Source organism: Odocoileus virginianus, chromosome 11 (assembly GCF_023699985.2).
Source record: "Odocoileus virginianus isolate 20LAN1187 ecotype Illinois chromosome 11, Ovbor_1.2, whole genome shotgun sequence".
Lineage (NCBI taxonomy): Eukaryota > Metazoa > Chordata > Mammalia > Artiodactyla > Cervidae > Odocoileus > Odocoileus virginianus.
Window position 1 is genome coordinate 28,698,696 of NC_069684.1, and position 26,815 is coordinate 28,725,510.

A 26,815-nucleotide genomic window follows, 5' to 3' on the forward strand; every position below is an offset into this window, starting at 1 on the left:
ATATACAGCCTTGACATACTCCTTTCCTAATTTTGAATCAGTCCGTTGTTCCATGTCTGGTTCTGTTACTTCTTGACGTGCATACAGGTTTCATAAAGTGGTCTGGTCTTCTCACCTCTTTAAGAATTTTCCACAGTTCGTTGTGATCCACACAGTCAAAGGCTTTAGTCAATGAAGCAGAGGTAGATATTCTTCTGGAATTCCCTTGCTTTCTCTATGAAGAAGTAGGTCCTTTAAGTACTGGGTTGCCATCAGACTTGTACAGACACATTTTATTCCAGAAGAGAGTGGATTCGCTAATGTGTTGGTATTTTAGGTACTCAGGAAAGAAAGGTTTTTTCACATAAATTGACTTTCAGGTGTAAAGGCTGTGCAGAGTGTCCCCAGTGTGAGGGGGTGGGCTCTGCCCTCTGCTACTGTCTCAGTGATGCTGCTGGAGTGACTGGAAACCCTTCAGCTTCATGCTGTATCTCACACCTGATGCAATGATTCATCAAAGTAAAACAAATGCACAAGTAAGATGTAAATTCGTAAATTTTTAGAAGAAATCTTTGTGACTTTAGGTTAGGGAAAAAAATTCTTAGATATGATACCAAACTCAAGATCCAAAACCAAAAAGTTGATAAAGAGGATTTGTTGTTCAGTCAGTCAGTCATGTCCAACTCTTTACAGCCCCATGGACTGCAGCATGCCAGGCTTCCCTGTCCTTTATCATTTCTTGGAGTTTGCTCAAACTCATTTCCATTGAGTCAGTGATTGCATCCAACCCTCTCATCCTTTGTCGCCCCCTTCTCCTCTTGCCCTCAATCTTTCCAGCATCAAGGTCTTTTCCAGTGAGTTGGCTCTTCACATTAGGTGGCTCAAGTATTGGAGCTTTAGCTTCAGCATCAGTCCTTCCAATGAATATTCAGGACTGATTTTCTTTGGGATTGACTGGTTTGATCTTCTTGCAGTGCAAGGGACTCTCAAGAGTCTTCTCCAACACCACAGCTCAAAAGCATCAATTCTTTGGTGTTCAGCCTTTTTTACGTCCAACTCTCACATGGCTACTGGAAAAGCCATCAGTTCAGTTCAGTTCAGTCGCTCAGTCATGTCTGACTCTTCGAAACCCCATGAATCACAGCACGCCATCACCAACTTCCGGAGTCCACCCAAACCCATGTCCATCGAGTTGGTGATGCCATCCAACCATCTCATCCTCTGTCATCCCCTTCTCCTCCTGCCCTCAATCTTTCCCAGCATCAGGGTCTTTTCAAATGAATCAGTTCTTTGCATCAGGTGGCCAAAGTTTTGGAGTTTCAGCTTCAACGTCAGTCCTTCCAATGAACACCCAGGACTGATTTCCTTTAGGATGGACTGGTTGGATCTTCTTGCAGTCCAAGGGACTCTCAAGAGTCTTCTCCAATACCACAGTTCAAAACCATCAATTCTTCAGTACTCAGCTTTCTCTATAGTCCAACTCTCACATCCACACATGACCACTTGAAAAACCATAGCCTTGACCAGACGGACCTTTGTTGGCAAAGTGATGTCTCTGCTTTTTAATATGCTGTCTAGGTTGGTCATAACTTTCCTTCCAAGGAGCAAGCGTCTTTTAATTTCATGGCTACAGTCACCATCTGCAGTGATTTTGGAGCCCAGAAAAATAGTCAGCCACTGTTTCCACTGTTTCCCCATCTATTTGCCAAGAATTGATGGAAACGGATGCCATGATCTTAGTTTTCTGAATGTTGAGCTTTAAGCCAACTTTTTCACTCTCCTCTTTCACTTTCATCAAGAGACTCTTTAGTTCTTCACTTTCTGTCATAAGGGTGGTGTCATCTGTATATCTGAGGTTATTGATATTTCTCCCAGCAATCTTGATTCCAGCTTGTGCTTCTTCCAGCCCAGCATTTCTCATGATGGACTCTGCATATAAGTTAAGTAAGCAGGGTGACAATATACAGCCTTGACATACTCCTTTTCCTATTTGGAACCAGTCTGTTGTTCCATGTCCAGTTCTAACTGTTGCTTCCTGACCTGCATACAGATTTCTCGCAAGGCAGGTCAGGTGGTCTGGTATTCCCATCTCTTTCAGAATTTTCCACAGTTTTTTTTTTTTTAAAAGAATTTTCCACAGTTTAATATGATCCACACAGTCAAAGGTTTTGGCGTAGTCAATAAAGCAGAAATAGGTGTTTTTCGGGAACTCTCTTGCTTTTTTCCATGATCCAGTGGATGTTGGCAATTTGATCTCTGGTTCCTCTGCCTTTTCTAAAACCAGCTTGAACATCTGGAAGTTCACAGTTCACGTATTGCTGAAGCCTAGCTTGGAGAATTTTAAGCATCACTTTACTAGCGTGTGAGATGAGTGCAATTGTGCAGTAGTTTGAGCTTTCTTTGGGATTGAAATGAAAACTGACCTTTTCCAGTCCTGTGGCCACTGCTGAGTTTTCCAAATTTGCTGGCATATTGAGTGAAGCACTTTCACAGCATCAGCTTTCAGCATTTGAGATAGCTCAACTGGAATTCCATCATATCCACTAGCTTTGTAGTGATGCTTCCTAAGGCCCACTTGACTTCACATTTCAGGATGTCTGGCTCTATGTGAGTGATCACACCATCATGATTATCTGGATCATGAAGATCTTTTTTGTACAGTTCTTCTGTGTATTCTTGCCACCTTTTCTTAATATCTTCTACTTCTGTTAGGTCCCTACCATTTCTGTCCTTTATTGAGCCCATCTTTGCATGAAATGTTACCTTGGTATCTCTAATTTTCTTGAAGAGATCTCTAGTCTTTCCCATTCTATTGTTTTCCTCTATTTCTTTGCATTGATCACTGAGGAAGGCTTTCTTATCTCTCCTTGCTATTCTTTGGAACTCTGCATTCAAATGGGTATATCTTTCCTTTTCTCCTTTGCTTTTTCCTTCCCTTTTTTCACAGCTATTTGTAAGGCCTCCTCAGACAGCCAGTTTGCTTTTTTGCATTTATTTCTCTTGGGGATGGTCTTGATTCCTGTCTCCTGTACAATGTCATGAACCTCCATCCATAGTTCACCAGGCACTCTGTCTATCAGATTTAGCCCCTTAAATTTATTTCTCACTTCCATTTATAGTCATAAGAGATTTGATTTAGGTCATACCTGAATGGTCTAGTGGTTTTCTCTGTTTTCTTCAATTTCAGTCTGAATTTGGCAATAAGGAGTTCATGATCTGAGCCACAGTCAGCTCCTGGTCTTGTTTTTGCTGACTGTATAGAGCTTCTCCATCTTTTGCTGCAAAGAATATAACCAATCTGATTTCAGTGTTGACCATCTGGTGATGTCCATGTGTAGAGTCTTCTCTTGTGTTGTTGGAAGAGGGTGTTTGCCATGACCAGTGCGTTCTCTTGGCAGAACTCTATTAGCCTTTGCCCTGCTTCATTCTGTACTCCAAGGCCAAATTTGCCTGTTACTCCAGGTGCTTCTTGACTTCCTACTTTTGCATTCCAGTCCTCTATAATGAAAAGGACATCTTTTGAGGGTGTTAGTTCTAGAAGGTCTTGTAGGTCTTCATAGAACTGTTCAACTTCAGCTTCTTCAGTGTTACTGTTTGGGACATAGACTTGGATTACAGTGATATTGAATGGTTTGCCTTGGAAATGAACAGAGATCATTCTGTCATTTTCGAGATCACGTCCAAGTATTGCATTTTGGACTCTTTTGTTGACTATGGTGGCTACTCCATTTCTTCTAAGGGATTCCTGCCCACAGTAGTAGATATAATGGTCATCTGAGTTAAATTCACCCCATTCCAGTACATTTTAGTTCACTGATTCCTAGAGTGTTGATGTTCACTCTTGTCATCTCCTGTTTGACCACTTCCAATTTGCCTTGATTCATGGACCTAACATTCCAGGTTCCTATGCAATATTGCTCTTTACAGCATTGGACCTTGCTTCTATCACCAGTCCCATCCACAACTGAGTGTTGTTTTTGCTTTGGCTCCATCCCTTCATTCTTTCTGGAGTTATTTCTCCACTGATCTCCAGTAGCATATTGGGTACCTACCAACCTAGGGAGTTCACCTTTCAGTGTCCTATCTTTTTCCCTTTTCATGAAAAGCCATAGCTTTGACTATATGGACTTTTGTCGGAAAAGTAATATCTCTACTTTTTAATGTGTTGTATAGGTTTGTCATAGCTTCTTTTCCAAGAAGCAAGAGTCTTTTAACTGTGTGGCTGCAGTCACCATCTGCAGTGATTTTGGAGCCCAAGAAAATAGTCTCTCACTGTTTCCATATCTATCTGCCATGCAGTGATGGGACCGGATGCCATGATTTTTGTGTTTTGAATGTTGAGTTTTAAGCCAGCTTTTTCACTCTCCTCTTTCATCTTCATCAAGGGGCTCTTTAGTTCCTCTTCGCTTTCGGCCATAAGGGCAGTGTCATTTGCATATCCAGGCAATCTTGACTCCAGCTTGTGCTTCATCCAGTCCAGCATTTCGCGTGATGTACGAGATCAAACCAGTCAATCCTAAAGGAAATCAGTCCTGAATATTCATTGGATGGACTGATGCTGAAGCTGAATTTCCAATATTTTGGCCACCTGATGCGGAGAACTGAATCACTGGAAAAGACCCTGATGCTGGGAAAGATTGAAGGCAGGAGGAGAAGGGGCAACAGACAAACTGAACTGAACGCTGCATATAAGTTTAATAAGCAGGGTGAAAATATACAGCCTTGATGTACTTCTTTCCCAATTACTCAAAGTTAAAAAATTTTGCTTTATGAGAAGACAGTGTGAAGAGATTGAGACAAGCCACAAACCAGGGAAATTTTTTGCAAATCTGACAAGAAACTGCTATCAGAGTATATAAATAACACTCAAAACTCCATAAAAACCTGATTTTTAAAAATAGACAGAAACCTGAAAATACTTTTCACTAAAAACATACATGGAGGGCAAATAAGCTCCAAGCTGTCAGTCGTTGGAAACACGAGTCAGTGAGACACTGTCACACACCTCTCAGGATGCCTCTCCATCCAGCAAACAAGGAAACCTGACATTACCCGCAGCTGGAAGGGGTGCAGCAGCCAGACACCCAGACGTCATGGGGGAGAACATAAAATTGAAAAGAAACTGATGCTGTGGCCTGGCAACTCCCCTCCTAGACACTAAGCCATGTGCGATGAGAACTCAGGCTCACCCAGAAACCTGCTGGGGACCTGTGCCAAATTCAGCATCCTTCACAGGTGGGCTGCACGAACACGTCCCCAGGGGGTGGGGGCCATGGGGGAGGGGAAGCGGAATGTGGGCTTTGGAGCCCTGGCATCCAGGTGGGGGGTGGGGTGATTCAGGTCAGTCTTCAAGGTAGAGCCAACAGGCCTTACTGATGACTTAGTTGTGCAACTGGAGGAAAGGAGTCAGGACGGGGCCACGCTTGTGGCTGGTGCTCAGGCGGTGATGCTGGGCATGGGCCCAGCTCTCAGGTCTGGGAGCCCATGGGCAGCCACACTCTGTGGGGGGGCAGTGGGGTAGGGGGCATGTGTGCCGCTGGGTCTCTCTGGGCTCCCGAACACTGCTTTATTCCCTGAGGCCTCACAGTTTTATCATTGCCAGCCTTTCCAAGGTGGCTCTTGGATAAGCTTTTGTGGAAATTTCAATTTATTTGTAGATACTTCTTGAAGAAAATTAAATGTGCATTCAATCAACAAACATCTAAGGAGCTTCTTCCATAGGCCGGAGCCCATTCTGGGCACTGAGATTATTTTGCAACCCCCCTTCTTACGGGGCTATTTCCCAGAGGCTGAAAGAGTTGTGAGCAAATCCCGGAGGGGCCCAGCCCAGGGTGGCTCAGTGGAGCCGAGGGGTAGGGCAGGTGGTGGGGGCCGCAGCTGGGCAGAGCCTGTGCCTGGGTTTCCTCTAGGGGTTCTTGCTCTGCGTTGGCTCCTTAAAATCACCACCTGTAGACCCCTTCCCACTTCCCCACAGCCACCCACCTGGCCGGAGGGTGCTAACCCTTCCTCCACCCCACACCCCAGGGCTGCCAGGTCCCCAGCCAGAAGCAAAGAGCAGACAGGAGAGAAAGGGAAGGAGGGGGCAGGTGGGCCAGCTCCACGAGGGGTTGGCCTGACACCAGGAGGATGTCCCAGCATGTTCCTCCCTGGAGGCTGATGATTGAGAATCAGCAAGAGCTGGCCCTCATGCCAGACCCTGTCGTCCAGTCCATTTCCCCCTGTACACTGCCTTCTCAGCCCAGTTCTCAGGGTGGACACGGAGGCCCAGGATCACACAGCGTGTGAGGGCAGGTGAGGCTTGTGCCCAGGGGATGCTCTGCATACTCATGCACGCTCACAGGTGCATGCACACGTGTACATCTCACACGCCTGCAAGGTGGCCTGGACCCAGGTGTGCGGAGCTTTCTGAGGTTGGCACTGCCACCCAGCCCTGCAGTCAGCCTGGCCAGCCTGGGGCTGCCACTCCCAGCTGGCTGCCCAGGCCCTGCATGCACCCCTCCTGTCAGGCTCACCGGTTAATCTCTGACTTGCAGATGAGCTCAAAGTTGTACTCCTTGGCCTTGGTGGGCTGAAAGATCACATCGAGCTGCAGCGTTTCCAGTGGCAGGATTGTCCCGAACCCATCGTTGGGCTGGATGTCCACAAACTGGCAAAAGGAAGACCATGGACGGCAAAGCGAAAATGTGGTGATCTGCTGGGGAGTGCCATGGGGAGCAACATGGACAGGCGTGTGGCAGAGCACAAATGAATGTGTGTCTGGTGACATGTATGTAAATGTGTTACACCGGTGCGAGTCTGTCTCTGTGTATGTGATCATGTGTGCAAGTGAGTACATGTGAGAGGGTGGTGTGTTTATGTGTCTGCATGCATGTGAGCACAGGTATGTATGTGTGTGTGTGTGTATGAGTGTGTGTGCATGCATGTGAGTACAGGTGTATGTGAGTATGTGTGTGTGCATGTGAGCACAGGTGTATGTGAGTATATGAATGTGTGTGCATGCATGTGTGCACAGGTGAGTATGTGAATGTGTCTGCATACATGGGGATAGACAATGGGTCTCTGGTGGGGCAGCCTGGAGGACTGAGGGAAACCAGGCCTGGGCCTCTCTTGGCTGCCCTGCAGGGCCAGTCAGGCCAGAGTCTCAGGAGGGAGGGAGGGGAGAGAACTCTGGGTGCTGTGTGTGCAGCAGGTGGAGAGAGCTCGAGAGGGGCAGGGTGAGGTGGGGACAGTCAGAGACCCTGGCTGAGGTGCCTGGGAGTGAGCATGGAATCTGCAGGTGGGTGAGGCCTGGCCAGGCACCAGGACTCAGGGTAGCAGCCCCTCGTCCCTCACTGCCCAGTACCTCCCACTCTGACCACATGAGCGAGGCACCTTGGGGAGTCCGACGAACCCAAACTCCTGGGGCAGGAGGGAATGATTGCAGAGGCTGATTTGGGTCCTGATGGCTTCGTAGATGGTACAGTAGCCAAAGTCCAGCCTGGTGGGGCTGAGCTCCAGGTCCGAGGTGGTGACTACAGCATGGACAGTAAACCCCACGGGTTTGATCTGAAGTGCAGAGGGCAGGGCCATTCGGTCATTGCGGTCAGTTAGGGAAGTGTCTCCAAAACTGAGAAGAGCACCAGTCCTGCTGTGAGCTGGCACTGACTCTGCACCTTTCATGGACATGCCTGCTTCCTGTTGGCCTCAGCATGGCACGGGCAGCACAGGTGGGCAGGGGGCAGGAGGGTACGTGTGCACACACATGTGCATCTGTGCATCTGCATGTCGGTGCATTGTGTGCACATACGATGACATGTGTACCCAAAACGTGCACACCCTGGACACCTGGGTCTGAATTGTATGAACGTGAGGGTCTGGGTGCCCCGGGGACAGCCCCGCCCATCCAAGAGAGCACTGGGGCCTCTCTGATCCACAAGCCCCTCCCTCTGTCTCCCCTGTGCAGGGGCTGCTCGGGCAAGACTGGGGGCCAATGAGGATAGGCTATAAGAGCCAGGGCAGAACAGCTTTGCTCCCCCAGGGTGCCCGGCATCCAGATGAGCCCCACACAGACCTGGTCAGCCACCCGGATAGTCATCGGGGCCTCCAGAACCCTGGTCTCCTTGTCAAAATATTTCCCTGCGTCTTCTGGGAGGGAGTGTCTGCAAGAGACAGGGGGCATTTGAATGTTCTTTTCTTCTTTATATTTGAGAAATGACAAAAGGCTCAACTGTGAGGGTGCTAGAGCCACAGGTGTACACACAAGGTCAGAAATACAGGAGCCTAGTCTACGGCCTTACCACCCTGAACGTGCCCAATCTCGTCTGATCTCGGAAGCTAAGCAGGGTTGGGCCTGGTTAGTACTTGGATGGGAGAAATACAGGAGCCTGGGGCTGGCTTCCTGCTGTGACTCAGGACCCCCCCACCACCAGGGAGGAGTGGACCCCAGCTGGGCACATCACCTGGGCAGGAACTTGAGCTGCACTGAGTAGGACGACAGCGCCTGGATGTAGCCAGTCTCAGGCAGGAGCTCCATGTGGCCCCGCAGCTCCTTGCACACCTCGAACTTTAGGCGCAACGCGGCCTTCGACCTGCAGCATCCAAGGGAGGGCCGGCCAGCGACTTGAGGTCAGTCCTTGCCCCACAGGGCCCAGCGCACCCCCTCCAGGCACAGCCCTGCTGGGCACAGCCCCCACTCTCCACCCCCACTGTCGGAGAGGCTTCAGAGCCCTGCTCACAGGGGCAGGTTTTCCTGAAATGACATTGGCTGAGGGATCCTTACAAATAAAAACATCACAACTAAAAGTCACCCCGGTCGGTTCTCAGAACCTGAGTGTTTTCTGGGAAGTGCCTCACAGGCCGGGGGTCAGGAGAGGGGGCCCTGTTCCTCCTAGAGTTCTGCCCTTCCACGCTCAGGCACAGGCTCTCTTGCAGGATGCTCGGGAGGCCCCAGGTGGCCAGGCCTTGGTCAGTGACGGCAGCTTCCCCAATTTTTGTCCTTGCTTTCAACTCAGGACCCGCTAGAGAAAGCCAGGTGTGCCCCCAGTCAACCATGTGGAGTGGCCCATCCTAGCCAGCCCCCAGGCCACAGCCCCATCAGGACAGCCCCTCCCCACCTGCTGTCCAGTCTCCAGAAAGAGAAGCAGTGTGTGAGCTGCCCCAGGCCTGTTGAGGAGACTGCCCCCCGGGGCCACCAGGGACCCCAGGCCATAGTCCAGAGCCTCTCAGGCCTCCCAGTGTCTCCTTAACTGCCTGGGATGATTCTCACAGCTCCTCTGCAGGGGGAACCCAGGGCCAATCGGGACCGTGAGTGACCCATGGGCTCCTAAGATCACAAAGGAAGGTCTCTCTTCTCTCAACTTTGACCTCTGGCCCCCGTGTCACCCAGCACTGGATGTCCCCTACCATGCAAGGTGTTCAGACTGGACCCTCCCATCCTGGTTTCTGCTGTGGCTGGGCTCCCCTCAGGCAACTACAACCAGGGTCTTTGTGAACTTACTCCCTTGCTACCCCTGTACCCATAAAACTGGTAATAACATTGAATTCTAAAATTATTCAACAAACCTAAGAGGTCGAGTGTGTGCCTCAGAGGACAGGCTGAGAAAGCACAGCTCCCGTGCTCCCTGTCCCCCCACCCACCCCAAGGTTGGACACACTTTGCACTGAGGTAAACTGACCAGACCCCGTTAAACCATGGTTTCCCAAACAATCCATCTGAACCCTGCTCCGAGACCCCAGCCCCCGGGGAAAGCACTTCCCCTGATGTTTGCAGCACTGACATCTGGGGACCCAGCAGCCGGCAGGTGCCAGCCCAATTGCACCCAGGCTGACATCGCCCCTACCTCTGGAGAGAAGTGGGACCCTGGGTGCAGCAGCCGGCTAAGTACACAGCTGTGTTTGGTTAGTGAAGATCCACTAAGCTCTAACTGTTGGGCTTCCTCTTTTTTCCACTTAATTGAACTTCAGTTAAAAAAAAAAGGGAGAGTAAAAAAGAAATGACAACCATGGTGTCTGGACACCCTTGCAAAGTTCTGTGAATGAAACATGCTTCTTTTCTTGGAATTCCACCTATGTTCCTTCAGAGGACCAGCCCCCTCTCCTGTCTGTGTCTGCGAGGGGCCTGACCTGGCATGCAGGGTGCTGACCTCCCACAGACAGGGGTGATGACACTGATTTATCCTCATGGTCCTGGAAGTCAGGCCCAGACACCATGTCCCAGGGCTGAAACCCAGCTGCAGGCAGGTCTGGTTCCCCTGGAGGCTCCACAGAGAATGCTCTCCTGGCTTTTCCTGTTTCTGGGGATGCCACGTCCCTTGGTTTGTGGCCCCTCTTCCGTTTTCAAGGCCAGCAGCCCGGCACCTGTCAGCCTCTGTCTGACACTGACCCTTGGGCTTCCATCCTATGACGGCCCTGGGGTTCCAGTGGGCTCTCAGGGCAACCCCTGGAGACCCTTACCTTGAGGTCTCGGATCTCACCCCGCCAGGGCTTACCGCGTGTGGACGAGGATCGAGTCCTGGTACAGCCGGTCGTACATGCATATCTTCAGGTCCACGTTGGGCTTCGGCACCCAGACAGGCACGTCGATAGCCACGCCGACGACTTTGAAATATAACTGAATTTGAACATGAAAATCCAACAACATGCATGTTCATCAGCAGAGCAGGTGGTGCTTATGAGAGCTAACACAGAACTCAGCAGCATGGTCTGTAATTCTTACAAGTACTACGTGCCCAGTCATGTACAACTCTGTGCAACCCCAAGGACTGTAGCTCGCCAGGCTCCTTTGTCTATGGGATCTTCTCCAGGCAAGAATACTGGAGTGGTTTGCCATGCCCTTCCCCAGGGGATCTTCTGAACCCAGAGACAGAACCTGTCTCTTGCATCTCCTGCATTGGCAGGCGGGTTCTTTGCCACTAGCGCTACCTGGGAAACCCCAGCTCTTACAAGTATTGGAAGGTTAATAATTAAACTGTCCACTGGGACTTCCCTGGTGGTTCAGTGGCAAGACTATGCACTCCCAATGTGGGGGATCTGAGTTGGATCCCTGGTCAGAGAACTAGATCTCATATGCCACAGTTAAGACCTGTTGCAGCCAAATAAATATTAAAAAAATTACACTGGCCATGTTTTTGAGATCTATGGCAGTTTTCACATTAGATAATTTTTTTTAATGGGCAGAGCTCTATTTATTTTTTGGTCATGCTTTGTGGCATGTGGGATCTTAGTTCCCTGATCAGGAACTGAACATTGGCAGTGAGAGCTCAGCATCCTAACCACTGAACATCCTAACCAGGGAAGTCCTTCACATCATATAATTTTTTTTAAAAGTCTTTATTGTATTTGTTACAATATTGCTTCTGTTTTACATTTTGTTTTGTTTTTTTTTTTGGCCACGAGGCATGTGAGATCTTAGTTCCCCGATAAAGAATCAAACCCCACATTCCCTGAATTGGAAGGTGGATTCTTAACCACTGGACCACTAGGGAGGTCCCCACATCATATAATTTAAATAATCCTGTTTATTTTCAAAGTTTTTAAACATGAGAAGGTAGACTGGTACAATGGGTTTTCACAAAAACATGTCACGCAGCTTCCTAAATATCCACATTTTTAGCAGTTTAGAAGAACCCTTTTGCTACAGAATCGTGTGTCACACAGGCTGTGCACACAGCCAACACAGATGGAAGGCCAGGTTTCTCAAGGGCCCAGACACAGAGGTGCTTCTCCCTGCAGTCAGACCCCAAGTCCTGGTCTCAGAGCTGGGCTTTGTGGGTATCCTGCCAGGTGAGTGTATGCACAGCAGCACCCCCAGGGTGGTGCCAGGGACCACCAACCCACAAGACTGGGTGGGGGGCGTTCCTTCCTACCACCTGTAGGACTGTGACCTCAGAACACAGCTGCACCAGATCCAAGGCCACTGGGTCACCAAAACACACAGCCCATTTCCAGGGCCAGAGACAGACTGGACAGAATAAACAGAAAGCAGGTCCAGGGAGAGGGACCTCCTGGGGCAGTCAGGAGAGGGTTTGAGGACAAAGGCAACCTCTTCTCTTAGAGGCAGTGGGGGTGGGCTGGGGCAGTGGCTGAGAGGCTCGGAGGCCCTGAGCAGCATCCTGGCTGCAGGGCCAGGCAGGTCACAGAGAGGCCGATCTTGCCAGTGCCTGAATCAGCTCCAGGTGAGCAGATGGACTCGGGGGTGACATGTGACAAATGAGGGTGAAGAAAGACCCAGGCCTCGGAGTTCAGATGTCCACGAAGGGGGGCAGGGAAGCCCCCATCTACAGCGGAGCCAGCAGGGTGGGAAAGAGAGGCTTGGACATGGAATGGGGGCTGTCCTCATGGGGAGATGGCAGCAGTGCCCCCAGAACCCTGGATGGTAAGGGGCTGCAGGCTGGCAGATTCCAGCCCTGTCATAAGGGGCCTGGTCTCAGGAAAATAGGCAGGCAGGACGGGGAGTCCAGACTCCTGCTCACCCAAGGAAGCCAGCAGCTGCACAGTGGCTGCATGTGTGATCCCGATTCTGGTTGGGAGAAGTCAGTGGGTGGGGAGTAGTCAAGGTGTTCACTGCCCTCCTCACTCAGCGGGGCCCCCATGGGCTGGCGCATCCTTGATTCAAAGTCACAGCCCCGGCCAGGCTGTCCTCTCTTGAGTGGTTGGTTACCCAGCACTGGCTCGTGTTCCTTCCTGTCACAGAGCAGGGTCTCTGTGGGGTCCTGTAGGGTACCAGGGGGCTCCGTGGGGGTCCTGTATGGTCCTCTGAGGCTCTAAGGGACTCCAACTGGTACTGCTGACAGTGGGCAGTGTGAGTATTGTGGAACACTATGGGGTACTGTAGGGCATGGCCCATTCCTTGGGGTTTCTGTTACAAACAAATGAGTGTCTTGTCTCAAGTCTCTGGCCACTGAATAGGAAACATGGCAGAGCAGAGACTCCTGAAGCAGTGAGCAGAGGACAGTGCAGTGAGCACAGATGCATCAAGTAGTCACAGCTGGAAAGAGACCACCTGCTCAGGAACATGGACCACGGTGTCAGGTCAGAACTTCTAAAGCAGTGGCAGCAGGTTCAGAGGAGATTCTAATAATTTCAGTGAAACTTAAGTGAAACTGAGACATTGAAGGCCAAGAAAGAAGGTCAGTAAGAGGGACACAATGTCACACTGTATTTCGGTCATAAGGAAGTGCTGGCCAAGTGTCCTGCTGGGCACCATCTGTCCTGGAGGGTTTTCCTCTTCCATTTAAGAAGTAGAAAGTCATGTGGGATTTGGGGGCTGAAAGTGGAGGGGACTGTTCATGGAATGGAAAGTCAAATTTCCAAATTACAGGAAGAAAAGGAATAAGTAGCAACTTGATTAAACCAACCAAAACAAGAAAATTGAAAGTGAGGAAATAATATCATAAAATAAATAGTCAATACAACTAATGGAAGAAGTAAAACGGTTTGTCAATATTTTGGAGATTAATTCTTTGTCAGTTGTAGTAACAGTGGTAAGAGTGGGCACTCATGTTCCTGATTTTAGAGGTAATGCTTTCAATTTTTTGAGAAATGTCCGTTTAGCTCTTTTGCCCACTTTTTGATTGGGTTGTTCATTTTTCTGGTATTGAGCTTCATGAACTGCTTGTATATTTTGGAGATTAAGTGTGTCAGTATTATGCTGTGAACACACTGGAGTCTCCCCATAAAGACAGATAGCATTAGTTGGATCCACAGACAAAACCTGGCTCCTTAAAAGACATAGAGTTATTAAAAAAGGATGACTACTGGGGGGGTGGGAACACAGGGAAATGAGGCTAAGGGGAAGCAGAGGAGAACAGGGTGGCTCCATCATTATTGTGGGAGCAGCTGTTGTTAGAGGTGTCTGAGCAGCAGGGGGGAAGAGGCCTGTTTGGTTCTGGCAGAAGGCATAGTTCACTATAAGAAAATAACCACAAACCCTCGTGCATCAAACCATTAGGCAGCTGTACAGAGCCCTCTGTGAGGCATGTAAGGAGAACCTGTCAAAGACTGTGTCACAGGGAAAGTGGACATGGAAGGAACATGGAGGGAAGACAAAGCACCTTGAAAGAGAGGAACGGAGCTGGAGGATTCACTCTTTCTGACTCCAGACTATACTGCAAAGCTACAGTCATCAAAACTGCATGGCACTGGTGCAAAAAACAGGCACACAGACCAATGGAACAGGATAGAGCGCCCAGAAATAAACCCACGTCCCTGTGGTTATCTAATTTATGACAAAGGGGAAAAGAACATACAATGTAGAAAAGACAGCCTCTTTAATAAATGGTGCTGGGAAAACTGGACAGCTACAAGTAAAAGAGTGAAATTAGAACATTCTCTAATACCACATACAAAAATAAACTCAAAATGGATTAAATTCCTAAATATAAGACCAGAAACCATTAAACTCCTAGAAGGAAACACAGGCAGGACACTCTTTGCAATAAATTGCAGCAATATTTTTTTGGATTTGTGTCCGAAGGCAAAGGAAACAAAAGCAAAAACAAACAAATGGGACTTAATGAAACATAAAAGCTTTTGCACAGCAAAGGAAACCATTGACAAAATTGAAAAGACAACCTACTGAATAGGAGAAAATGTTTGCAAATGATATGACTGAAGAGATTAATATCCAAAATATTGGGTTGGCCAAAAAGTTCTTTTTGGTTTTTCTATAATACAGGCCCCACGTGGTTGGGTGGATGGAAGGTGGAGGGCAGGACCCCATGCCTGGGGAGCAGCATGGTACTCACAGTTGGGCACTGCTGATTCTTAAACATGACCTTGAAACTGTTATAGACTGTTCCCGGGACAATCGGGGTGAAGATGATGGGCACCTTGATGGAGCTGAAGGGGCCTATGTCCCCCTCTGTTATCTGCAGGGAAGAGAGGCAGCATGCTGATCAGCCTTCACATTCTGGTCAAGGTACCTCCCATGGCCTCACCATGGCCAGTCACTGTGTGGGTGGGAGGTGGCAGCAGCCATGTGTGCACTTGCTCTCCTGATGACCTGGTCCTTGCACACACACGTGAACACACATGAACGCACACACAGTACACATGTGGACACACACACATAGACACACATGCACACATATGTGGACCCCACCCCCACCCCTGCTGCTCTGGCTAGTGAGGCCCCATGTGGAAGTCTCCTCTGTGCTCAACTAAACAGGGGCACCCAGGTATGCTTCTTTGGCTCTAGGTCTGACTTAGCCCAGTCAGGGATGGGGTGGCCAGATATGGGCTGAGATAGCTAATCGCCCAGAGGCTGCAAGTCTGGTGACCAGACTAGTCTCATCCAGCTCTGGTCAGATGGACAGGCCACCCCAGGGCTGGAGGAAGGCAGGTCTTGCTGACCTCTCCCAGCGAGAACTCCATCTGTTCCTCATTGGGAGGTATAGTCATGATGGTGGTCAAGTTCACGCCCTCTGATTCTGGAAGAGAAGGGGGTTCACAGGTGAGGCTGGCCAGGCCAGGAGAGCTGTGGCACCAGGGCCCCTCCCTCTCCCAGACCAGGTGCTGTCCTGGAGTTTTTGGAGGCCACCTCAGCCCTCCTGAACAGATGGCTCATCCTGACAATATCATGTGCTACCCCCAGCCACCTGCCCCAGGGCTGGCGAGGGCCCTCACAGGGGGCACCCTCATCCAGGCAGGGCCTCTACCCTTCCCCCTGACCCAGCTCTGCAAAGAAGGGCCACGTGGTGGCACAGGAGGACCAGAGTGGAGTGGGGTTGTGCCCCAGGCCTGGGCAGAGTGTCCTGACCTTTCTGTGCCAGGACAGGGGTCACAGGGCAGTAGGGTCAGTACAGGAGGACAGCCTGGCTCTTTGGCACAAAAGGCTGTCACTGTGGCCCCAGGTTCACACGGATGTGTTTCCACTCTCGCAGCTCCCATGGCCATCTCCTGCATGGGGTCCTTGGGAACTCAGGGACCCCCAACTTCAATGCCATGTGTGATCCCAAGCCTGGGGTTTCTTGGGTGGACTCAGACAGTGGGCATTGTGGCTTCTGGAGTGGGAGGCCTGGGTGGGAGAAGGTCCTGAGTTGCTCAAAATGGCCTAAGAGCAGCATGTCTGAGAGAGGACAGTGGAGAAGAGTGGGGAGGCTGAGAAGTGGACCATCTGAGGCTTTGCTTCAAGGCAGGAGGAGCTGAAAGTGGACTCGGGAAGTTTGTATCAAGAGGAGAAAATGGTAGAAAGCTGTGTGAGGGCTCAGTCATGTTGGGGTCGGGGGGAGGATGGGGAGCCAGGCTGGGATGGTAGGGGGAGGGGGACTGCCAAATCCTGGAAAGGTAACACAGTACCCCATCCAGCCTGTTTTCACAGTTGTTTGGCCTTGTCTGTGTGGATGTACTCTAAGTGGCTCCTGGAATCTGTCCTCTGGGGCCCTCTGACCCAACCTGCAGCCCTTCTGCCTGTCACACAGCTGGGACTCTGGGCTGCTGTGCTGAGGGGTCCAGGGATGCATGCTGAGTGCCGCCTCTCTGCCCATCACACAGCTAGGACTCAGGGCCCCTGTGCCAAGGAGCCCAGGGCTGCATGCGGAGTGCAGGCCATGGGCCCAGCTCACCAATGGGGTGCCCCTCCTCTTGCTCCTTCACGTCCAGCTTTCCAGACTCCTTCTGGCTTGGTACATCTGTAGGGGATGACTCATTGCCCTCTGTCTGATGCTCAGAAAAACTGGTGGTGATTTTATCATAAAAACTTTTGTCTTCATACATGAAGATACTACTCTGAAAAGAGAACATGATACCTTTAGTGCAGTCCATTTGCCTTTCCCATTAGCTGTCCAGATCCGCCATCCCTGAGGTGCCACATTGAGAGCCTGGTCATGATCTGGGCTGGGGACCACAGGATCCTGCATGACCCCCTTGGCAGCTCTCCATTAACCTGTGCTGAGCTTGCCTGGGGCTCAGGGCCTCCTCTAATGCAGGTGGTTTCCTCCTCAGCCCCCTCCTAGAGACTCTGCACACAGGCATGAGGTTGAATTCCTTCAGGACAACTGCTGCTCTCCACTGTGAGCTTGGGCCCCTCCAGGCTCCAGCCCAGAGCTCTCCTGACTTTGGCCCAGACCCCTGCAGACTGACTTCATTTCTGCTCCTTTCCCAGAGGGCACTGACCCGCAGGCCTCTCCCCTGGGCTCAGGAACAGACTGGCTGAGTGCCTGCTGCGTGTGACTCAGGGTCCATGGGGGACATGCAGGGTGTTGCCCTGGTGGAGCTGCTGTCCAGCTTCTCAGACACTCACTGAGACAGAAGGCCAGTGCCTGTGGAGAGCCTGAGGGCCTGGGCGCTTGTCCTCCTTCCATAAGCCTGGCTCCTGTGCCCCCTCTTCCCTCATTATCCCATGCTCTGGGTTCACACCCCAGTCCCAACCTCTGTTGCAGCAGCTGGCCCATGTTGCTGTTCAGGGGACTTCTGCCTTCTCCCTCTCCAGGGAAGACCCTTCTAGGACCTTTGCTGAAACCCCTTAATGCAGCAGAGAAAACAGACTAAGTACTTTTTATAGGAAAGTTTCAACTAACTTAGACATATATTTTGAGGCAAACTTTCTCTCTGTGCTCACCCCCAAATGACCACCACCCCCTTCCCTGTCCACTGGCTGTTTTGGAAGTTGTCTCCATGGATGGGGTCTCTCCTGTTCCTGTTTCCTTGGCAGCATGTGCACAGCCTTCCCGTGAGAGGACCAGGGCCTCCCTCATACTTTTGAGAGAGGTATGGGTGCAGGGCAGAGTTTGCTGACCTTTTCAGCCTGAGGGGTCTGGGATGCCCCCATCCTGAGAATGCTTGGCCACTGCCTTGCCAACACACATGACAGGGGACAGTGTCCTGCTGCCAAGGTGTGCTCCCTACAGAGTCTGAGCACTTCCAGATGGACTGGAGGCTGTCCTGCCACCCCTCCCCCTCCCACTCACATCAACAGGCTCCTTTGACTCATGGCCCACTTCACACTCATGGGACTCTATCTTGGGCAGGAGATACCACGTGCTGCCCTTGGCTGAGCAGCCATAGCATTGACCAGGAGCAGCAGCACACTCACTAATTTTAGGGCCGACTGGGAGGTGTCCATCTTACAGGACTCTGATGCCAGAAGAAATCTGAATTTGGTGCCCAAGCCCCCAGTGTTGGTCAGCGTGATGGTCCGGATTGCAGTCTCACCCACTGTGTAGCTGCCGAAGTCGATGAGCTCCTTGTCGAGGGACAGCTGCCAGAAGACCTTGAGTGAGATAGGGTGACCACAGCAGGTCTCCTCTCCCACCTGTCACCCCACAGCCGAGGGGACACAGAGCTCTGACCCTGTCCTCACACTCATGGATAAGGTCTGCATCCGGCTCCATGGGGGAGAGGCAAGGTCTCTGCACCACTCATGAACACAATTCACATGCCAGAAATCATAAACTTGTGTATTGATCATGACATTGGGGAGCACCTGAGTCCAATTTTTTAAAAATCAAGCCAGCTAAAAAGAAATGAGCTATTAAGCCATAAAAAAACATGGAGGAAACTTAGATGTGTATAGCTACATAAGTGAAAGAAGTCTGTCTGAAAAGTTTTCAAACTGTATGATTCCAACTATACAGCATTCTGGAAAAGGCTAAACTATGGAAATAATAAAAGTATCAATGGTTGTATATTAATAAAAGATTCACCATAGGAAGAAGATATAACAATTATAATCAGTTATGCATCTGGCAGACTATCAAAAATACATGAAGCAAGAACTGAGGAAATTGAAGGAGAAATATATAGCTCTACAACACTCTTCTCATAATGAACAGAACAACCAGACAGAAGATAAGTAAGGAAACACAGAACTTAAGTAGCACAATAAACCATGGGATCTAACAGATGTGTACAGAATACTTCACCCAACAACAATACATATATTTTTGTCAGGTGCACACAAGACATTTTCCAGGATTGACCATAAGTTAGGCCACAAAAGACTAAACAGGCTTTAAAAGAGAGATATCATACAAAGTATCTTCTCTGACCACAACAGGATAACATTAAAAATCAAAAACATAAAGAAAACAAGAAAATTCACAAAATTATGGAAATTAAGCAAAAAATCAAAGATGAAATCACAAGAGGAATTATAAAATAAATAGAGATGAATGAAAACAAAAACACAATACACAAAAACTCATGGGATGCAGTGGAAGGGGCACTGAAGGGGAAATTTATAGCTATAAAAACTTACATTAATAAATAAGACAGATCTAAAATAAACAATTTATGTTTACAACTCAAGAAATTAGGAAAAGAACAAACAAAACTCCAAAACTAGCAGACAAAATAAAATAAGGATCAGAGCAGAGATAAAGTAGAGAATAGAAAAATAAGAGATAAAATTCATGAAACCAAAAGTTGGTTATTCAAAAAGATCAACAAGCTTGACAAACTTTTGCCTAGATGGACTAAGAAAATAAACACTCAAGGTAGTAAAATCAGAAATGAAAATGGGGACATTAACACTGATTCTGCAGAAGTAAAAAGAATTCTAAGAAAGCACATGGGCTTCCCTTATGGCTCAGCTGGTAAAGAATTCACCTGCAGTGCGGGAGACCTGGGTTTGATCCCTGGGTTGGGAAAATCCCCTGGAGAAGGGAAAGGCTCCTCACTCCAGTATTCTGGCCTGGAGAATTCCATGGACTGTATAGTCTATGGGGTTGCAAAGAGTCGGACATGACTGAGTGACTTTCACTTTCATTTCAAGAAAGTTACTACCCTTGTACCAACAAACTGGATAACCTAGATGAAATATACAAATCCCTAGAAACACAAAACCTTCCAACACTAAATCACAAAGAAATAAGACAATTTGAATAGACCTATAACTAATAAGAAGACTGATTCTGTAATCAAACATTTCCTGACAAAGCCCTGACCTGATGATCAGAATGTGCATTGCAGGGTCCCAGGAGGAGGAGAGAAAAGGGCTGGGGGAATATTTAAAAAAAACAATGGCCGAAAAAGAGGGGCAATTGACAGTAACACAATAATAGTAGGGGACTTTAATATCCTACTTACACCAAAGGACAGATCATCAAAACAGAGAGTCAATAAGGTAACACAAACCTTAAACTTAACAATAGTCCAAATGAACCTAACTGATATACTCAGGACTTTCCATCCAAATGCAGAAGAATATGTTCTCAAGTGCACATGGAACCATGATAGACCACATCTTGGGCCACAAATCAAGCCTCAGTAAATTTAAGAAAACTGAAATTGTACCAAGTATTTTCTCTGATCACAATGTTGTAAGACTAGATATCGACTATAGGGAAAAAAAAACTGCAAAAAACAAACTCATGGAGATTGAACAATACATTACTAAATAACAAAGAGGTCACCGAAGAAAAAAGAAGGGAAATCAAGGTTCCTAGAAACAAATTACAATGAAAACACAAGGACCCAAAACCTATGGGATTCAGCAAAAATAGCTCTAAGAGGGAAGTTTATAGCAACACAATCCTACCTCAAGAAACAAGAAAAGCATCAAATAGACAACCTAACTCTACATCTAAAGCATCTGGAAAAAGAAGAACAAAAAACCCCCAATGTTAGCAGAAGGAAATAAATCATAAATTTCTGAGCAGAACTAAATGAAAAAGAAGTGAAGGGAATACTAGCAAAGATTAATAAAACTAAAATCTGGTTCTTTGAGAAGATAAACAAAATTGACAAGCCACTAGCCAGACACATCAAGAAAAAACAGGGAGAAAAGTCAAATCAACAAAATTAAAAAATGAGAAAGGAGAGTTTAAAACAGACAATACAGAATACAAAGGATCATAAAAGAATATTACGAGCAACGACATGTTAACAAAATGGACAACCTAGAGGAAATGGACAGATCCTTAGAAAAGTTCAACCTCCCAAGACTGAACCAGGAAGAAATAGAAATTGTGAACAACCCAATTAAACACTGAAATCCAAACAGTGATTAAAAATCTCCCCAAAAACAAAAGCACAGGACCAGATGACTTCACAGGGGAGATCTGTAAAACATTTAGAGAAGAGCTAATGCCTATTGTTCTGAAACTCTTCCAAAAAATTGCAGAGGAAGGAACATTTCCAAACTCATTCTATGAGGCCCCCCATCATCCTGATACCAAAACCAGGCAAAGACAACACAAAAAAAGAAAATTAGAGGCAAATATTACTGATGAATATAGATGCAAAAATCCCCAACAAAATTTTAGCAAACATAATTCAACAACATGTTAAAAGCTCATACACCATGATCAAGTCAGATTTATTCCAGGGATGCAAGGATTCTTCAATATATGCAAATCAATCAATGTGATACACCATATTAACAAACTGAAAGATATAAACCATATGATCATCTCAATAGATGCAGAAAAAGCCTTCGACAAAATTCAGCATCCATTTATGGTAAACAAATGCTTCAAAAAATGGGCAAAAAAGGAACATCAAAATAGTAAAGGCCATATATGATAAGCCCAAAGCAAACATTATTTCCAGTGGTGAAAAACTAAAAGCATTCCATCCAAGATCAGGAACAACACAAGGGTGTCCACTCTTACCACTGTTATTCAACATAGTTTTGGAAGTTCTAGCTATGACAATTAGAGAAGAAAAAGAAATAAAAAGAATCCAGATCAGAAATGAAGAAGTAAAATTCTCAATGTTTGCAGATGACATGATACTATACATAGAAAACCCAAAAGAAACTATCAAAAAATTATTAGTGAATTCAGCAAAGTTGCAGAATATAAAGGTCAATACACAGAAATCACTTGTATTCCTATACACTAACAATGAAAAATCAGAAAGAGAACTTAAGGAATCAATTCCATTCACCACTGCAACAAAAAGAATAAAATTTCTAGGAATAAACCTACCTAAGGAGACAAAAGAACTATATACGGATAAGTATAAGACACTGATGAAAGAAATCAAAGATGACATAAACAGATGGAGAGATGTTCATGTTCCTGGGTAGGAAGAATCACTATTGTGAAAATGACTATACTACCAAATGCAATCTACAGATTCAATATGATCCCTATCAAATTACCAATGGCATTTTTCACAGAACTAGAACAAAAATTTTCACAATTCATATGGAAACACAAAAGACCCCGAATAGCCAAAGCAGTCTTGAGAAAGAAGAATGGAGCTGGAGGAATCAACCCTTCTGACTTCAGACTATACTACAAAGCTACAGTCATTAAGACTGTATGGTACTAACACAAAAACAGAAATATAGACCAATGGAACAAGATAGAAAGCTCAGAAATAAACCCATGCACCTATGGGTGCCTTATTTTTTGACAAAGGAGGCAAGAATATACTATGGGGCAAAGACAGCCTCTTCAATAAGTGGTGCTGGGAAAACTGGACAGACAGCTACATGTAAAAGAATGAAATTAGGACACTTCCTAACACCATACACAAAGATAAACTCAAAATGAATTAAAGACCTAAATGTAAGACCAGACACTATAAAACTCTTAGAAGAAAACACAGGCAGAACACTTGCTGACACAAATCAAAGCAAGATCCTTTACGACCCACCTCCTAGATTAATGGAAATAAAAACGAAAGTAAACAAGTGGGACCTGATTAAACTTAAAAGCTTTTGCACAGCAAAGGAAACTAAAAGCAAGGTGAAAAGACAACCCTCAGAATGGGAGAAGGTAATAGCAAATGAAACAACTGATAAAGGATTAGTTTCCAAAATATACAAGCAACTCATACAACTCAATACCAGAAAAACAAACAATCCAATCAAAAAGTGGGAAAAAGACCTAAACAGACATTTCTTCAAAGAAGACATACAGATGGCTAACAAACACATGAAAAGATGCTTAACATCGCTCATTATAAGAGAAATGCAAATCAAAACTACAATGAGATATCACCTCACACTGGTGAGAATGGCCATCATCAAAAAGTCTGCAAACAATAAATGCTGGAGAGGGTGTGGAGAAAAACGAATCCTCTTGCACTGTTGGTAGAAATGTAAATTGATACAGCCACTATGGAAGATGGTATGGCGATGCCTTAAAAACATAGGAATAAAACCACCATATGACCCAGCAATCCCACTCCTAGGCATATATCCAGTTCAGTTCAGTTCAGTTCAGTCGCTCAGTCGTGTCCGACTTGTGACCCCATGAATCGCAGCATGCCACGCCTCCCTGTCCATCACCAACTCCCGGAGTCTACCCAAACTCATGCCCATCGAGTTGGTGATGCCATCCAGCCATCTCATCCTCTGTCGTCCCCTTCTCCTCCTGCCCCCAATCCCTTCCAGCATCAGGGTCTTTTCCAATAAGTCAACTCTTCACATGAGGTGGCCAAAGTATTGGAGTTTCAGCTTCAGCATCAGTCCTTCCAATGAACACCCAGGACTGATCTCCTTTAGGATGGACTGGTTGGATCTCCTTGCAGTCCAAGAGACTCTCAAGAGTCTTCTCCAATACCATAGTTCAAAAGCATCAATATTTCGGCCTCAGCTTTCTTCACAGTCCAACTCTCACATCCATACATGACCACTGGAAAAACCATAGCCTTGACCAGACGCACCTTTGTTGGCAAAGTAATGTCTCTGCTTTTTAATATGCTATCTAGGTTGGTTATAACTTTCCTTCCAAGGAGTAAGCGTCTTTTAATTTCATGGCTGCAGTCACCATCTGCAGTGATTTTGGAGCCCAAAGAAATTAAGTCTGACACTTTCCACTGTCCCCTCATCTATTTCCCATGAGGTGATGGGACCAGATGCCATGATCTTAGTTTTCTGAATGTTAAGCTTTAAGTCAACTTTTTCACTCTCATCTTTCACTTTTCTCAAGAGGCTTTTGAGTTCCTCTTAACTTTCCACCATAAGAGTGATGTCATCTGCATGTCTGGGGTTATTGATATTTCTTCCAGCAATCTTGATTCCAGCTTGTGCTTCTTCCAGCCCAGCGTTTCTCATGATGTACTCTGCATATAAGTTAAATAACCAGGGTGACAATATACAGCCTTGACGTACTCCTTTTCCTATTTGGAACAAGTCTGCTGTTCCATGTCCAGTTCTAACTGTTGGTTCCTGACCTGCATACAGGTTTCTCAAGAGGCAGGTCAGGTGGTCTGGTATTCCCATCTCTTTCAGAATTTTCCACAGTTTATTGTGATCCACACAGTCGAAGGCTTTGGCGTAGTCAATAAAGCAGAAATAGATGTTTTTCTGGAACACTCTTGCTTTTTCGATGATCCAATGGATATTGGCAATTTGATCTCTGGTTCCTCTGCCTTTTCTAAAACCAGCTTGAACATCTGGAAGTTCACAGTTCAAGTATTGCTGAAGCCTGGCTTGGAGAATTTTAAGCATTACTTTACTAGTGTGTGAGATGAGTGCAATTGTGTGGTAGTTTGAGCATTCTTTGGGATTGCCTTTCTTTGGGATTGAAATGAAAACTGACCTTTTCCAGTCCTGTGGCCACTGCTGAGTTTTCCAAATTTGCTGGCATATTGAGTGAAGCACTTTCACAGCATCATCGTTCAGGATTTGAAATAGCTCAACTGGAATTCCATCATATCCGCTAGCTTTGTTCATAGTGATGCTTTCAAAGGCCCACTTGACTTCACATTCCAGGATGTCTGGCTCTAGGTGAGTGATCACACCATTGTGATTATCTGGGTTGTGAAGATCTTTTTTGTACAGTTCTTCTGTGTATTCTTGCCACCTCTTCTTAATATCTTCTGCTTCTGTTAGGTCCATAACATTTCTGTCCTTTATCGAACCCATCTTTGCATGAAATGTTCCCCTGGTATCTCTAATTTTCTTGACAAGATCTCTAGTCTTTCCTATTCTGTTGTTTTCCTCTATTTGCGTTGATCGCTGAGGAAGGCTTTCTTATCTCTCCTTGCTATTCTTTGGAACTCTGCATTCAAATGGGCATATCTTTCCTTTTCTCCTTTGCTCTTCGCTTCTCTTCAGCTATTTGGAAGGCCTCCTCAGACAACCATTTTGCCTTTTTGCATTTCTTTTCCATGGGAATGGTCTTGATCCCTGTCTCCTGTACACTATTGGCACGAATCCCTTAGAAGAAATGGAGTAGCCATCACGGTCAACAAAAGAGTCCGAAATGCAGTACTTGGATGCAATCTCAAAAACAACAGAATGATCTCTGTTCGTTTCCAAGGCAAACCATTCAATATCACAATAATCCAAGCCTATGCCCCAATCAGTAACGCTGAAGAAGCTAAAGTTGAACAGTTCTATGAAGACCTACGAGACCTTTTAGAACTAACACCCAAAAAAGATGTCCTTTTCATTACAGGGGATTGGAATGCAAAAGTAGGAAGTCAAGAAACACCTGGAGTAACAGGCAAATTTGGCCTTGGAGTACACAATGAAGCAAGGCAAAGGCTAATAGAGTTTTGCCAAGAGAACGCACTGGTCATAGCAAACACCCTAGACCACTAGACCATTCAGGCATATACCTAGAGGAAACCAAAACTGGAAAAGACACATGTATACCAATGTTCACTGCAGCACTATTTACAATAGCTAGAACATGGAAGCAACCTAGATGTCCATCGACAGATGAATGGATAAAGCAGCTGTGGTATTCCATATATACAATGTAATGCTACTCAGCCATAAAAAGGAATGCATCTGAGTCAGTTCTAATGAGGTGGACAAACCTAGAGCCTATTATACAGAGTGAAGTGAGTCAGAAAGAGAAATACAAATATCATATACTGACACAGACATATGGAATCTAAAAAGATGGTATTGATGAATTTATTTTCAGGACAGCAATGGAGAAACAGACATAGAGAACAGACTATGGACATGAGGGGAGGGGAGGAGGGAGAAGGTGAGATGTATGGAGAGAGTAACATGGAAATTTACAGTACTGTATGTAAAATAGATAGCCAATGGGAATTTGCTGTGTGACTCAGGGAACTCAAACAGGGGCTCTGTGACAGGCTGAAGGGTGGGATGGGGCCAGATGGGAGGGAGGTTCGGGAAGGAGAGGACATGGGTGTACCTATGGCTGATTCTTGTAGATGTATGACAGAAAACCACAAAATTCTGAAAAGCAATTATCCTTCAATTAAAAAAATTTTTTTAAATGGTCGAAAGTTCCCCACCTTCGGTGAAAGATATGATTACAATCACCCAAGAAGTTCAATAACCTCCGAGGAGGATGAATTCAAGGAGACTTGTGCTGAGACACCTTGTAATCAGACTGTTAAAGGCCAGAGAAAAAGTGAGAACCTTGAAAGTAGGAGGAGAGAAATGATCTGTCACACACAAGGGAGCCTCAGTAAGATCATGGCAGATTTCTCAAAAAACACCTTGGAGGAGAGAGGGCCAGGAGCTGATCTGCTGCAGGAAGAAAAATGTCAGTCTAGAATCCTGAACTTTCAAAACTGTCCTTCAGGGACTGCCCTGGTGGCTCAGTTGTAAAGAATCGCCTGTCAATGCAGGGGACAAGGGTTCAATGCCTGGCCCGGGAAGATCCCACATGCCGCGGAGGAACTAAGCCCATGCACCAACTACTGAGCCAGTGCCCTAGAGCTGCAACTACTGAGCCCATGTGCCACGACTACTGAAGCGTGCACTCCCAGAGCCCATGCTCCACAACAAGAGAAACCACCACAATAAGACGCCTGAGCACCACAACGAACAGTAGCCCTCATTTACTGCAACTAGAGGAAAAAGCCTGCACAGCAATGAAGATCCAGCATAGGCAGAGATAATTAAATAAATAAAATCATCAAAAAAAAAACCTGTCCTTCAAAAGATAGTCCCAGATGGACAAGAGCTGCAGGAGTTCTGCCTGCAGGAAATGCCTCAGCCCGTCCGCGCAGGGGAGAGGAAAGGACC

General features: G+C 46.8%; 1 protein-coding gene across 7 annotated transcripts in view; it reads right to left on the minus strand.

The window, feature by feature from the left end:
* The window catches only part of CFAP74 (cilia and flagella associated protein 74), a 99,655-nt gene that overhangs the window by 19,333 nt on the left and 53,507 nt on the right, over positions 1 to 26,815 (minus strand). For 6 of the 7 annotated variants that reach the window (XM_070474149.1, XM_020873747.2, XM_020873746.2 and 3 more), the window contains 9 exons: positions 17,990 to 18,154; positions 16,521 to 16,683; positions 15,310 to 15,386; positions 14,703 to 14,825; positions 10,446 to 10,567; positions 8,418 to 8,546; positions 8,030 to 8,117; positions 7,351 to 7,524; positions 6,492 to 6,625 (listed from right to left, as the gene is read on the minus strand). In XM_070474149.1, coding sequence (XP_070330250.1) covers positions 6,492 to 6,625; positions 7,351 to 7,524; positions 8,030 to 8,117; positions 8,418 to 8,546; positions 10,446 to 10,567; positions 14,703 to 14,825; positions 15,310 to 15,386; positions 16,521 to 16,683; positions 17,990 to 18,154 — 1,175 coding nt within the window. The remainder of the gene's footprint in view (positions 1 to 6,491; positions 6,626 to 7,350; positions 7,525 to 8,029; positions 8,118 to 8,417; positions 8,547 to 10,445; positions 10,568 to 14,702; positions 14,826 to 15,309; positions 15,387 to 16,520; positions 16,684 to 17,989; positions 18,155 to 26,815) is intronic. The other variant, XM_020873749.2, reaches the window with a different exon arrangement.